This window comes from Lonchura striata, chromosome 1, assembly GCF_050655825.1.
Source record: "Lonchura striata isolate lonStrDom1 chromosome 1, ASM5065582v1, whole genome shotgun sequence".
Lineage (NCBI taxonomy): Eukaryota > Metazoa > Chordata > Aves > Passeriformes > Estrildidae > Lonchura > Lonchura striata.
This window is the reverse complement of record NC_140703.1, coordinates 20576416-20591882: the sequence shown is the minus strand read 5'-3', so window position 1 is coordinate 20591882 and position 15467 is coordinate 20576416. Positions and strand designations below refer to the sequence as shown.

General features: G+C 38.8%; 1 protein-coding gene across 16 annotated transcripts in view; it reads right to left on the bottom strand.

Annotated features, from left to right (window-relative positions):
- The window catches only part of SYNJ1 (synaptojanin 1), a 50514-nt gene that overhangs the window by 25144 nt on the left and 9903 nt on the right, over positions 1 to 15467 (bottom strand). For 11 of the 16 annotated variants that reach the window (XM_085571469.1, XM_021548563.4, XM_085571104.1 and 8 more), the window contains exons 5-13: positions 14055 to 14280; positions 12795 to 12878; positions 12200 to 12261; positions 11816 to 11912; positions 10384 to 10553; positions 8578 to 8659; positions 6520 to 6672; positions 3347 to 3512; positions 2112 to 2135 (exon numbers count right to left, since the gene is read on the bottom strand). In XM_085571469.1, coding sequence (XP_085427595.1) covers positions 2112 to 2135; positions 3347 to 3512; positions 6520 to 6672; positions 8578 to 8659; positions 10384 to 10553; positions 11816 to 11912; positions 12200 to 12261; positions 12795 to 12878; positions 14055 to 14280 — 1064 coding nt within the window. The remainder of the gene's footprint in view (positions 1 to 2111; positions 2136 to 3346; positions 3513 to 6519; positions 6673 to 8577; positions 8660 to 10383; positions 10554 to 11815; positions 11913 to 12199; positions 12262 to 12794; positions 12879 to 14054; positions 14281 to 15467) is intronic. The other 5 variants (XM_021548565.4, XM_085571150.1, XM_085571415.1 and 2 more) reach the window with 2 other exon arrangements.

Below are 15467 nucleotides of genomic sequence, written 5' to 3'. Positions count from 1 at the left end.
TTCCCCAAGTAAGATGATTAGTTAGCTGCTGCTGTCTTTTCAGTTATTCTTGGCTACCTGGTTAAAACAAAAATCAGGTACTCTTTATCCCTTTCGGGTTTGAAAAAAAAACTGGAAGCAAGAGAAGAAAATAGATTGTGTTTGTTGGCTGTGAATGCTTTCCCTACTGAACAAATCACACAACTATAAATGGGCCAACCACATAGGAAAGACAATGAATGAACTAGTTGGTGTCTCCTTGGGGTGCTCCAAGCAGATCATGCTTGGGATCATACTCTCTTCATCAAAATCCAGGGAAATGAAGTCTAGAAAACAGCAAGGAGCCAACAGGATGCAAGAGCCAAATATGGGGTCTGCTTCTGACCCACACTCCAGCTGACCCCAGCCAGGAAGTCCAGCACATGCCCAAAAGGCCACAGAGGGTGGAGGACAGGAGCCACCTCAGCACCCAGCCTCTGAAGGGACACAACACATCCAAGAACCCAAATCACCCGAAGGGCTGGCTGAAGCCCAGGAGCCCGGGCCAGCACCGCAGGCAGCTGTGCAGCCCTGCAGGGATGAGCCTCTGCAGCACTCTGAGCGAGTTTAAGAGCAGTGTTTGCACATTTCTCATCTGGGGTTCCATCTTTTTCTTTTGAAATTTTACTGGAATTCAGCTTGATTTTAGTTACTCCAAATCATTCAGCTGCTACTGAGCAGCTTTTAAGAAAAGCTTCAAAATTTCATTCTTGCCTATTTAACTCCTGATGTTGTTATGAGACCCTAATGTGAAAAGCCTTACTAGGTTAGACTCTTAACTTTAGAAGTGAACTGACAACAAGCTTATTACAAAAAAAAAATATATCTTTAAACTAGCAGTCTTTCTAAATTGTAGAATTACTCTTTTTATAAATTTGAATAATTAAAAATAAAGATTTCTACTGCTTTCCAAAATACTGAGTGGACCAAGTGCTTTTCAGAGCACCTGAGACTATGATTTTCCTACATGTTTCTCATTATTTATCTTTTCAGCAAAATTGTGCCTCACTACAACATCAGAACTCTAATCAGTTCCATTTTCTGTTATTTGCAGAAAAAACACTTTGACTGCTGCTCTTACTAGGCAAGCAGAAATTTGGAAATCAGTTCTACAAAGGGAGTGTTAATTTAAAATTCTGTTTGGAATATTCTGTGCAACTGATGGAACTGCTAGAACTGTTTTACTGAAACATCCAAATTTCTGTAGGAATATTTCAATACAAGCTGAAACCCTGAAATGCCAAAAAATAGTTGATTTATAACTCTTAAAAAAATAGGCAGTCTAATAAATAACAAAAATTAGACATAAATAATAATGCCAACAGTAATTGATAAATATATAAAAAATAGTTGGCTCTTCTTCAGAGTTATAAGATAGAAAGTGATACCATCAGTGAGTGTCCAGTCATTCCCATAAGCACTTGGTTACACTGACAAAAGGACAGTGAATCCCTTAATATCAGACATACATTACTTGTGACTCAGATTTCCTTCTTTTGATACTCACTAAGAGTTAAGTAGGTAGAGTAAAACACATATAGGAAAAGCAAAACTGGCAAATGAAAAGCCCATTTTAATTTGCTCAACACATAGTAAAATCTGAATAGAAGAGCATTAGGAATATTTTATTTTAAATAATGGTTTCTCAGAACAAGAACATGAAGTGCTGCACAGCTGAGAAGTTTCCTGCATGACCACAAACATGTGGAACCATCTAGCAGCAAATAAGAAGAAATTACAAATTGTACTGAAGAATTTCACCTCTTTTCCTAAACAAAGCAAAAATACTGAAGCCTCAGAATCAGATAGAAAGGAAAATTCCTTTGCAGCCAGAGCATGTACAAAAAATAAACCCCTAAAAATTGGTTACCTCATTTCCTAACTCAAACCCAAGCTCAAATGCAACATTTTTCACCTCTTATAGTCTCACTTTTATTGGATTAAAGGATGTTAGGGCACAGGAATGGCAGACTCAAACACCACCAGGAAAATTTGAGCCCATAGCCAAATATGACATAAACAGACACAAGAAAAGCCAGAGAACAACAACAGCTGGTCAGGTAACTAGTTTATTTTACTGTACTATACTATACCTGATTGTAATGATTGCTCTGAAACTATGGATGCAGTAAGAGGGAAACAAGAAAAGATTAGTTAAATAAGTTATTGCTTTTTAGGATTTTCCAGTAACATGTGAGAAAACATGCTGTTAATATACAATTTATTACACATAACCATTGGCATCAGTTAAAGCATATGTTTATGTTTTGTGCCGCAAAATCTACCAAGCTTCACAATAGGATTAGCAAATTCTCTTTTCCTCCTTTATTAATAATGGATTCACATATGTTGAAGTACCCCACTGGTTAACTTGCTATCTAGCACAGAATGCAGAGAGATTGCAGGGAAGAGGGATTAATGCTCCTCAGCTGTCAGGAGCTGCAAATATGGAAAGGATAGCTTGCATCCCCAGAAAAAGAGAGAGGAAATAAATTTTAACTAATTTTGAGGTGAGGCCCATTTACCAGGTTTCAGATATAAGAAAAAAACACAGTAACATGAAACCTTGTGCTAAACAAATGGGACAAAACACTCCCTCAGCCTCCACATTGGATGAAGATGTGGACCCTCGACATGAAGACTACAACTGGGCAACTATTTTCTTCTTGAGCCAGAGATTTGCACTGGAGCTTTGACATATTTTTCCTCATTCTAGGCCAAGATGTGTTTTGGAGAAGGAAAAAAATGAAAAGGTTATATTTAAGAATGTTTCCCTAAAAGTTACAGTAACCCAGAACATTATTACCTGGGAGCTTGAAAAGAAGACTCAAAATTAAGTTCCTTCTTTGCCCAAATATGAACTCCTGTAGTTTTGATGTCCCAGGAGAGGATTGAACACAGCCCTGTGACTGACCCACTATTTTCTCACCCACCAGACTTGCAGAAGATGGGATTGGTTGCAGTTCTGGGGACCACAGAGGCTACACCTCTTTGGGGATGCAGGATGCTGGTTCAGCACCTGTTCTCATGAGGGGAACCATGTTTCTGGTACAAAACCCCTGAGACTCACATGGCTGCTCTGCACAAGCAGAGTTTCTTATTGAAATCTCTCTGGTTTTGATGTAGAACTTCACCCAAAAATCATAAAGCAATTTCTGCAGCACGTTAGTTTGGCACTATTAGTAAAGCAGAAGTAAATTCCAATTTTAATAAGCCAAGAGAACATAAAATAGCATTTATACTTCCCAAAAGTGCTTTGAAAACAAACTTGATACAGCTTTCTTACACCAAATAGTTATCAGAGATTAAAATCCTAAAAGACACATACCGCGTAAACTGCTGGTGGTTAAGAGAGCCCGTGCTTTATCTGCTAAATCACTATTTAGGGTATTTCCCAATAACAAAACATCAATGGCCTCCTGCTTGGAGCTATCAAAAAAGTTATTTTGGATCGTTCTGGTCACAGAACGAGCACCATCCTTCAGCTTTCCAGCCTGTTAGGGAGGAACATGTATAGAATATTTTATGTCGGACACTGCTCACAATACATTGGCAATATTCAGTAGATACATGTAAACTGCATAAAGGATTTCAAGGTCTAAGGCAATTTTCTTCTTTAAGCGTTAAATCAAGTCGTCTGAGCCTACTGTGCTACATGTGCTTTCCCCCCACCCCCAGATGCTAAACAACACAGTAATACCTACAAGGCATATCTAACAAGCAGATTTAAATTAAACAAAATAAAATTAAATACTGCAGCGAGGGATTTTTTTTTTTTCCCTAAACCCTAGGTCTTTAAAAATTAATTTGATATAGTGCCATGTTTAGACCATGACAGGGATTTGGGCTTTTCCCCAAATAGTGAGAGATGAGCAAGTACTCAAGTCCAAATGCCATGACACACAAATGTATATGTTTATGCACTTAGGAGTTCAGAATTCACATTCTGGAATATCCACGTTAAAAGCAGAGAGAGCTTCAACTTAAGACCACCCTTAATAGTTGAAATAACATGCAAGTCTCATGCAGCATCCCAGAAGGAACACAGACACTAATCCATGGCTACAGATACATCCAGACACTGTGTTTGCACGCTCCGGCCTGACTGAACCACAGTCCAGAGGAACAGTGACCAACTGGGCTAAACAAGGGTCTCCAGAAAAATGTGCTGCTGATGCAGATGACCTGAGGGACACACACACCTGAAGGATAATGTAGCAAACATATAATGCAGTCTTGTACTCCATTCCAAACCTGGCAGTGTTGACTTGGGCACACAAAAACAACTGTTGTTGCATGTGCTTTGCCTGTGAGGTGTGTGTGAACACACACTGCTGCTGGTACATGAAAACCAGACTGTGATCCATCTGGGATGCTGCAAGGGATCGTGTTATTATAAAAAAATATTCCCATGTTTACAGCTTGCATTGTCCATGAAAGCCTCTTAAATGCATATGAAAAGAAGGCAAAAGCTTAAAAAAACTACCCTAGGATTTAGTTCTGGAAATCATACTAGTCAGCAAGACAGAAGCTACTCTTTTAGCAAGGCTTTGGCAGACAATGGGGATGAGCTGTAGGGACCACTCTATTGCAATAGGATTTTGATAGGATGCACTCCCTTCATAGCAGACAACGCACAACTGGTGATCCAAAAAGCCACACTCACCATTCACATATCAGGCAATTAATTGAAAGGAACCCCAAGAAAGCAAAAGAAAGAGCAGGTAAGGAATTAGATGCAACGAGTATTACAATATTTTTAAAATAACTGGTTTTCAGTATAGAAAGGTATATTAACACACTTAAGGTTAAAAGAATTTTCTCTTATGTGAAATTTCTGTATTTTTACTTCTAAGTATTCTTGGGCTTTGAAGAATCCAACTGACAAGTAGAAAATGGAACAATTTCAGGCATCAAACTTTTCATTTGAGAAATGAGAATGCAACTTAAAAACTACATTTTAAAATACATACTCAGAGTACTCAAAAACACACTGAGTCAGGTTTAATTGAAACGAGCAAAAATTGTATGGTTTTGCAAACATTAAAGATCCTCTTTGAATAGACTGGACTGGTGTCAGAGATGTTTGATTTGATTTATGAGATGTGGTACTAATTAAGAATTGTCCCAGGGCAGGGATCCAGAATTATGCCAAAGACAGCAGAGTAACTGTACTGTCGTGGTTTAATAAACCAGGACATCAGCTCTGTGTTTTAAACATTAAAAATGGAAAAGTATACATTAAATGCATTTTTTAAAGTTAAAAAAAAAAATAGTTCCATGAACTAGATTAAGTAGATATTTATTAATTTAGGAAAAGGAACAAAGAAGGATGAATGACAAAGTCAAGACAAGGGGAGGCACTCCATAAAATACTTACTGCAGTTTTCCTGGCAGTCTAAGTGACATTTTTGTAAGAAAATAAAACTAAATATCTTGATCCAAATTCTATTCCATAATAAAATACAAGAAATTCCCAAATGAAGAAGTCTTGTGTCCACCAGTCAAGGGGCAGAACAAGCAACAAGTTGATTTGATTCTTTTGTTTTTATGTATTTTGCTGTGACACCTCCTGCATGAGCAGAGAAGGACCCTGGCACAGTGTGAATGAACAAATGATGGAAAATCCAAAACAGCTGGCTATGGGGATGTAGGCTAGAACATGGAATGAGAAGCAGCACATTCTTTAGCAGAAAGAAGAGTGTGAAAAGACATTCTTAAGGAACTAAGGGCAAAAATTGCTAGGGGTCAACATTTGTCTTGACAGGTATCACCTGGCAAGGGACAGGATTAGGGAAACAAAAAAGCAACACTGTGAGAAAAAAAAAACCAAAAGGCAGCATTAGCAAATAGGAGCAACTCAGGCATCAACTCAGACAAAACGAGCTGAAGAGAAACTTTACGCTGCCGTGGAGCATGAAACTGTTTCTACAGTGTTAAAAAGCAAGGTAGAAACAAAATTTGGGTTTTTTTCAGTGACTGCAAAATGAAAAAGAAAAAGCTGGACAAACATGCAAACAAAACCCACCAGGTTACAACTAAATTAGTTTTAACACTATAAAACATTAAAAACATGAACAACACCCCATCTAACACACTTGAAAAGGAGATACAGTGAATGGAACTGAAATAATAGCAGGAGAGGTATGGAGAGAAAAGTAAAAATAGTCAGAGAAACTAAAGCTGATTTGAATATGTATTTTTCTGAACTATGTTCTAAGGAAATGGAAGATTTCAGACTTATCTGTTCGTACAGAATAGTGTTATGTGGGAGGCAGAAGCATGGCTAGGAAGGAATGTAGAGGAACATAGCCTGGTTATCCACAGAACCAACCATTTCAAGTTAATTTTTTTGGTTGGTTGGGTTTTGTTTGGGATTGTTTTAGAATTACAAAGAACATGGTTTTTAAAGAGAAAAACCTCATCATTACTATATTAATGGCAGAATTTATTAAAACCCATACTGAACACTGCTAAAGCATTTGAGAAGATGTACTTTACCTTTGCTTTTCCTTCAAGGGCTCCAGTTCCAGCATAAATTTTACTAACAGAATCACCATTCACAGACCACATGGATCGGAAAACTTCCTGAAAGCGAGTAACTAATTGAGGCTTTTCAGTTAATCCTAACACCTCCAGCTGTTTTGTTAGCATCTGTAACAGGGGAAGACAACATTAGCAAAAAAGCCCAACAAACCAAACCAGAAACAAACAAACAAAAAAAACCCCAAAAAACCACTTTAAATATTTCTCAAAAGGCATATGGTACTTTTCAGCATATATGCATAAAAGCCCACAAATCTTGGGTTTATATGTATCATTCTGAGCAAACTGTCAGCATAACATGCTTGAAAAGCTGCATCATACATGTAATTTAGCACCAACACTGCATTTTCCTTTGAAGATAGGCAGTAATACAGGAAAAAAATTATGCAGCTGATTTGTAGATGTTTTTATCTTGAAGTTCACCAAACTAAACACAAAAGCTATTTTCAAGAGCTTTTAAAAATCTTTAAAACCTTAGGGTGTCTTGACAGCAAGAAGGAGGAGCCTCAAATAATAGATGGAAAAGAATGGCAAAGGCAAAATTCTGACGGCTGGGCAGGAATCAACAAAAGATACAAATGGAAACTTGCGTAATAAAATTAAGAAGAAATATACAAGAAGTTTTAGAAATTAGGTGCTTGCTCTTATAATTTTAGGGGGTCACCTAGAGTTCAGTACCTGTTATTTTAAGTATCTATTGTGCTGAATAAAGTAAGACTTCATACATCTAATTTAATAGAATTTTAAAATTAAGTAAGTAGTTCTTCAGGATTAACCATTTCCCTTCTTATTAATTAGTTTTATGCTTTTAGCTCTCATATTTTAGCTGAAATCATAATTTAATTCTCATTGCTGAAAAATCTGGCACAGGTGGTCTAAAAAAAATTGTATTTATGCAGTTCTTAAAAGGATATGAAAGGAAAAAACAGAGCTAGATAGCTACGTTTGACATGCAAGTACTCTACACATCAACAATGTAAAAACAGAGTCTTATGCCATAGAAAACTTGTGTAAATGCAGCAGCCAAGCACTACATATTCCAGAATCAGATATGTCTCTTAAAATCTTGTTTTAAATTTTTAAATTAAAAAAAGATATAATTTTAATTTTAAATTTTCAAATGCCTCGTACGTTGTCAGAGAAATTCCTCTTAAGAGGACAATTTTAACTCAATAAAATTCAGAAAACAGAAGGATAATGATTTTCCTAGGTTTGCCCTTGCAGCATCCATAGTTTTGCATTTTCAAGCATGCTGAAGGTCTTCCATCTGGCAGTCAAAACAAGAAACAGCTGACACTGTTATGAACAAAACAGCCTGGCTGGGACACTTTGGCTTAAGCCAAGTACTGACATTGAAATGTTAATTAGCCAATTGCTCCTAAGAATCACCTACACCCCACCCAAAGTAGGACTGGGATTCAAAATAATCCAGTGGAATCATGGGAGGGGGTTTTGGGGATGAAAAACACCCCAAAATGATAAAGAGGGGCACAGTGGAGGGGGCTGGATGGATGTGCTGGTTGCGGAAAAGGGAACTCCATCCCCAGTCTGTGTTTGACCTGTCACCATAACCTGCAGAGGACCAGACTGGACTGGGCTGTGGGAAGCCGGCACAAGGAAAGCAGACACTTTACCTGGTGTTACCAGGAGGTAAGGAGAGGGATAGCTGCTGCTGGACCTCGGCAGCAGGCTCTGCACATCCCCTCACCCTTCGGCTACCAGTGTGCCAGGAGGAAAGGAGAGAGGATGGTCTGCTGATCGGGGCTGCAGATACAGGCTGGACACCTCTGCACCTCCGGCTACCAGCGTGCCACGGAGACCCCAGGGACAGACAATACCCCACTGCTGAGCTGACTTTTTAATAAAGAGCTGAACACTAATAAAGGCATAGACCCTGTACATTTCAACACTAGAAACACACCTCCGAAAAGTCCATTTACCCTTCTCAGGGAAGGTGACACTACTTTTACAGTCGAGTGCCCCAGCAGCAGCAGCTGGACATGGGTTTCCTACCTCCAAGCCGAAGAAGGCCTGCACACTGTTTGTTCTGTCCAGACAGTCCAAGCAGTTGGTCCTGACAGTGCCGCTCTGGGATCTGTGCCAAGAACAATAGGAAAGAGAGAACAACTGAAATAACTCATCTAACACACATCTCAACGGGGCAGGGACAGGGAGATCTGAACCAGAGCAGTAAATCGGCATTGTCAGCACCACATTCCTGCCCCACAAGGACATTTATAAACGTGCCAGCAACAGGGGGTGAGCTTGCTCCAAGTGTTCACTGAGCACAGCTCAGGCATTTTTTGCAAATAACATCAGTCCTTCTGCTTCAGTTTCTCCCAGCCCTCCTTGCTTGCTTGGTTAAGTGTCATGCAAGATTGAGGTTTCTTTTCAAACAATTCAACTAACACACTTCCAAAAAACCTCAGAGAGAAATAACTCATAGTTACAACAAAAATGAAAAAAAAAGTACTGAGACAGTTCTTGAATTCTATTTTATTTAACAAGAAGTAACAAGAATTTATGACATAACTAAAGCCAATTCCAATGCCTCACTATTTGCTCATAAAAATAAAAAACAAGCCTCTCCCCTTTAGCTCAAGGGATGTTTGAGGCCCATAAGCACTCAGAACTGCTCCGCTTCCTTTGGGAAAAGCCCATTAACTCGTGCTAGAAAGCTCTCAAAAGGATCATGTTAAGCAACATCCATGTGCTGCTTGCTCAGCTAGGACTTCAAAATTCTAATAGCTCTCCCTAGGACACACACTTATCCATTCCTTTTGTCATTCCCTCTACACACTTTGTCCGCCAAAGTCAGTATGGTTGCAGCACCTGTATTTTGAGACCTAACCACAAACTGCAGCAAATTCTTAAAAACTTTCTTCAAGGTTTTTTTTTCCTTTTGGTATTACTATCTCTGCATTTGATTTGAAATACAAGGCCTGACATTTGCCAAAGGAGGCGGTCCATTAACTCACAAGCATTATAACTACTTTTTATTAACACCAGTCTTTGAGCTGTCACAAGTCACAACTTTTTTCTGCTTTCAGACCGTTGAATTTTGATTTGTGATGGCATTATTTGAATCCCCCAATTTAAAAAAAAAATTACACTTTTAAAAATTTTTGGAGCTCATCCCCTCATCATTTAGCAGCTCTTTCTCAGGGAGAACCTCACTCAGCACTTTGCTCTGCATTAGTTAAAAGGCGTAAGGGTGTGGAAGGGAGAAGAGAATGAATGTTGCCTGTTTCTGTCTCTGTTTCTCTTTTCCTGCTGAGATAAGCATAGCTTTTGCTCTAGGAATCAGGAATAAGTACAGAGCAGAGCAGAAAACATGCACCTCAATCATCCTTTGAGAAAATGGAATCTCTCAAATGGGGGATCCAGACACAGACAAAAACACTGTCCTGAACACAAACATTTACAACACACAGAAAATTGTATGTTCCATCACTGAGGGAAATCCTGAGCCTGTTACACAGGAAGATGGAAAAACAGACATTAATTCCATGTGGCTGCTCGCTAGAAAAAAGACTATCGAGCATTTTCACAAAATCCTGAGGTCAAAGGCCTGAACTTAATTCTTGCCCCTTGAATGTCTCACAGAGATCTTCTTTAGAGATTTTTTAGAGCATGCACAGAATGAGACAAGATTTTACTAGGGTAAAATAAGTGACTCATATTTCAGCTGTTAAGGATCACCCAGGATACGCTAAAACCACGATAACAGAGGCAACATCCTTTCTCTTGTCTTCTTGCTGAGGGGTGAAACACATCCCAGCACCACAATTTAATCTGAGGAAAGTTATACACACAAACCTTTTCACTTCCTTTCCATCAAAATAAAAAAATCCACACTCTAAGAATTTCTGGACTTGAGGTTTAAGCACACTGTGTAGTTTTTCTGCCTTTCCACCTTTAACCATATGATGATAGTCGAAGTTCACCATTTTGATATCAGCTGAATGTTCAGATGCTTTCAAATGGCTCTGGCATCATAAACAGAAAAAAAAAAAAAAAGTATAAATATACCAGTACCTGAACATACAGAAGTAGGAACTAAACAAGAGATTACAAATATTTTAAAAGTTGTTTTATTAGCTTTCTTTTAGGTAAAATGAAACAACTTTTATTACACTTGAAATGAATCACTCAGAACTGATTAATATTTCATGTGTATTTTTGTTTTCCTTGTCACAAAGTCAGGTTTTTCCCTTACTACCCCAGGGATCACCAAGGCAACCCATGGCTTCTTCTGCTGTTCAAATGTTTTCACTTGGAAAAGGTTATTTCAGTGAAACCCCTTTTCACCAACAGCCACTGACATGCTGGTCAGCAAAGGGGATTGAGTAACACTTCACCAACTACTGCTGGCAAAAACCCACCCAAATTATTTAGGTTGCTGTGGAGAGTGGCTTGAGCCCAACTTTACCTAATATTCCCTGAAAAAGCCTTAAGTGCCAACACAATGTCTGTTGGAAAAAACCTGTGTATGGATGCACACCTGGGAACGCTCCCATCTCCTACCACGAGAGCTGGATACAACAAATATCCCAGTGAATGCCCCAAGATATTCAATCACTATAGTACAGAGGAAAAAGGGAGAGAGAAATAACAGATGGCTACTGACATGTTCTCTGCCTTCAGACAGAGCTCCTCAAATGGTCAGTATTTGTGAACTGCAACATGAGGTTTTCTTTTAAACTAGTCAGTGGAAATTAATGAGAGCAGCCACTTAAAGTTACCATCTTCTGAACAAATATTTCCTGCTAATCATGAAGCAGCTCCATATTTAAATTGATAAACTGTATTTAAAGAAAATAATAAGAGATATATCCATTAATTTCAAAAGAAATATCTTTAAAAGAAACATCACAGCATTAAATATCATAAAGTAAAATGTATTTATTTAGCAATTTTATAGTATAAAAAAGTTTTATGTTTTCAATAAGGCAATAGTAAGCATGAAATATCAAAGTAAAAATTAAGAATCCCTCAATATTGTCACATTGCTGTTGTAATTTTCCAGTACGGTAAACAATCTGAACAGAATCAAACAGGAATTACGTAGAGAGCTTATAACAATTAATTTCACACCATGCATCATAAGCAGTGCGGTTATGATAAAATCCAATTCTAGCTCCCAGAGCACAGCGTACCTGGAGGTTTGGCTTCCAAAGGCTATGTAAAAGCTTCATTGCAAACAAACAAGTTCCAAGGACATGCACAGTGGAAGAGCTGTCATACTCACCTGGAAGGCTTTGCTGAGCATGTGCTCTCCTTCTTTTGCCCCAAGTAAATTTACAATAATTTGCTTGCCATATAAATTTTTAAGAGTTTGGAAATGCCTGTTAACAGAATAAAAATTCCACAGTCATTTTCTGGCACACAAAAAATTAACAGCCAACATCTGCAACACTGAGAAATTGCAAAGTATTGAACATCGATTTTATTCACACTTTCCAACAAAGCATTGAAAGGCATAAGTGATCCCCAGGAAGTTCCCAGCTTAGCTGAATTCCACATTTGTATAGACAAAGCCTCCCCATTTGGAATAATATATCCCATCTCTGTGATGCAATAGAACTTATCAGAGGTTTTTAGTGCATTAGCAAAATCTTTAGATGTTTTTTACCTGTCAAAAGCTGGTGCATTTGCCTCGAAACCCCGTGACATCCTGACACGATGGGATCCCACCTACAACACAAGAGTACATTAAATTGTCTTGTTTTGAGTCAAATGCACGTGAATGTTTCAGCAGTTCTACTGTAAAATTCTGGTATGTCTAAAGAACCTAGAGTCCCTGTAAGGCACAATTGTTTTTTAACCTCTCCTGTAAAAAATGTGTCGCAGTAGTGGGAGCCAAACAAGTACCTCTTTCAAGAAAATTGTGATGAAATTCCATTACAGTAACTCTTGATCCTTCTTGACTTCTTGAAAAGACTTCTTCTCAAGAACAATTCATAAGAAAACAGCCTCTTTGGATGCCCTTAGATAACCCATTTAAAAGAGGAAATAGAACTTCAAAGAGGAAACATGGAAAAAAGAATGGACATTCAAGTGGTGTGCAAAGCAACTTTTAGACTTGGAGAGAAGCAGGCTTGGCAAGTCACAATAGCACCAACATGCTCCCAAAGGATCACCTCATCCTCACAGGCAACTGTGAAGAGGAGCCCAAAGGCTAGTATAAATAAGAATTATCTGTACAATTAAATCTATCTCGTGCTTACCTGCAGTCCTGGCTGTTCCCAAAATAAGGGAACAGATCCTCGAATCTGTATGAAAGATGACACAGAGTCATCCAAATATATCACCTGTTAAGGAAAGTAAAGCATAGTATTAATAATTATCACAGTGCAAGATTTTAGAATTCTTAGCCTTAACTAAACATGGAGCAAATAAAATATATTTACATATTACCTACTCCACACTACAAGCCAAAATATAGTTTCTGAGACTCTGAACAATTCTCACAAAAAGTTCTGTCACTCTCATGCTCCCTTGCAGAATCACAATTCACAACATGTAAGGAAATACAGCTTTTATTATTTGGACTTGAGTAACTTCTGCACTAGGAGTAAGATGTTTTAAGCAACTTGCTAAGACTTTTCTGCAGGAACAGTTAAAATGAATACCAGTGCACAGAAAATCACCATGCAGCCTACTCAGAATACTTGCACATATTTTCTGCATCAGAAACCAACACAACATGATACAGGAAAGGAAAACTAAAGTGGAATAACACACCACAGCCATTCAGTGATGCTGGCACACTAGGAAACTTGGACAGAGAAAGTGTAACAAGAGTGTTCTGACTACTCTTGAAACTGGAGGTGTACAAGTAGAGTCCCCCTGCATGGAGTCCTCCTTCAGTCACCTGGGTTCTGGAAGGAGTCAGTGAGTCAGCCAAAAAAAAACCTAGGAGCACAAACACAGCCCCAGGAACAATCCCTCGGGAACAGGTTACAAAGAAGGATTTAGCAGGTTCTCACATTTCTGTGTAATGAGGGCAGAGCTATGAAAACCCAAGGCATCAGAATGACAGTGGCTTTACAAGCTGCCTTTCAGAGTAGCTCTGCTTAGTGGAATGCTTTATCTTTCCTGAGCCACAAAGTACCGGTGTTATTGATATTTGCCAAAAATCTCTTCTGCCTGTGTCTTTTACTTAGATTAGCTCAGGCCAGAAGTGGCACATGCTACCATGCAGCTCAAGGGGCTCAGGGGAAGTATAGCCACCCACAGGAGTTCAGCACCTTCTTAAGCTACTGCAACTCAGACCCAGCCATGCCCTGACCATAAGCCACACTAAAAACCAAGATCATCAAATTACATAACCTACTTAGCTTCCTAATTTAGTATCAAAGAAACTATTCCAATATCTGCTGGTGCCAGACTTGACTTGTGATTCATTGATTTAGAGCAAAAATCTCATCACATGGGGACTTACACTGGCTAGTCAGCCAAGCTATGGGCACTGGAGCATAACATACCTGCTCTGTTTCAACAAAATTGGCAACGTGGCCATCATCATTTGTTCCCCGGACGTTGAACCGGGTGCCAGCCCGTTCACAGCTTAGTCGTGAAATGAGACAAGCCTTCGCCTGCTTGTGAGCTGCATAAATTGTCCTGATCTCCACTCCTCCACACATGAGGCGTAACAGCCAGTCGTCACAGTTCACACCATAGTGCTTCAGATGTAAATGCAGTGACTGGTTCCTAGCAGGGAGAAAACAACCATCAAAGAACAAGAAGGATTTACAATTCAGTTTACAGTTCAGCTCAAACTCTTAAGCCAACTGCTAACGCCTTACATTTTACACCTTCTATGGCAAAGAAGACCAGGAAAAATAGGCATGCTAAGAGTTTTGTGATATAACTCACTTAAATCTTCCTGAAATAGCAAATAGCACAGTAAGAAGATGGAGTGAAGCTATGAATTTCCATGACCTTAAAATAGTAACCCTTATACCCCTTGCTTGTCACCCACCAAAGAAAACAACATTCCAAAAGCTTGTTTATACTTCTCTGCCCAGCCTTATTTTGAGAAGCCAGAGATTACAGACTCGAGGAAAGCATGGCAGAATTCCAATGACAGGGTTACCTTTTACCTTTTTTGTAGCGTGTAAAGCACCACTCAATCTCATACCACCACAAAATAAAGCTAGAATAGAAATTCTTATTAATATACATTGAATACTCTCATTATATGTCCCCTAACCCTAGACAGGCTTCCAGGAATACATTCCCAGCCAGCAGGTTCTCATATGTCTTTAAACACCAATTTCAGGGCTGAGTGCTGGTACATTATATACTGCATACATGATTCTCTAATAGCAGTTACTGTTCACATGAAAGGAGGATACACAGTTTGAATGTACCCATGCAATGCTGTATTAAGTAAGACTAAAGTTCAGGTTTTGTGAATTTTTTTGTTTCCTCACTATAGTGCGGCTTGGCTTTTGATCTTCTTCAGAAACATTCACTTGCAAAAAGAAGGGAGCAAAGTTTTCTGCACAGCAAAGGAAAGCTAACTCTAGGAAGATGTCTGGTTGTGTCTCTGCCCAGAAAATTCTACTGGAATTGCAAACAGCATGTTCATTGTAACAGTGGAAGCTCTTTAATTTTAGCCTTTTCATCCTAAACCTAAGTATACAGATGCATTATAACAGGCCACTGAAAGCAAACAATATTCTTTCCCTGGGCACTCTGAGCCTAGATGTTTGGCACAGAAAAATCCCCAGGAAGTTCACTCAAGTGCATCTGCAGAATACTTCCTGTTCTTGGCTTTTAGTGGTTACATTTGTAGATCTTGGAATCTGGACATTCCACCTACCTCCTGGGAGGACTGGTCCTTACTAAAAAAACACAGAACCGGTAACTGCCAAAGTTCTACAACATGGGTC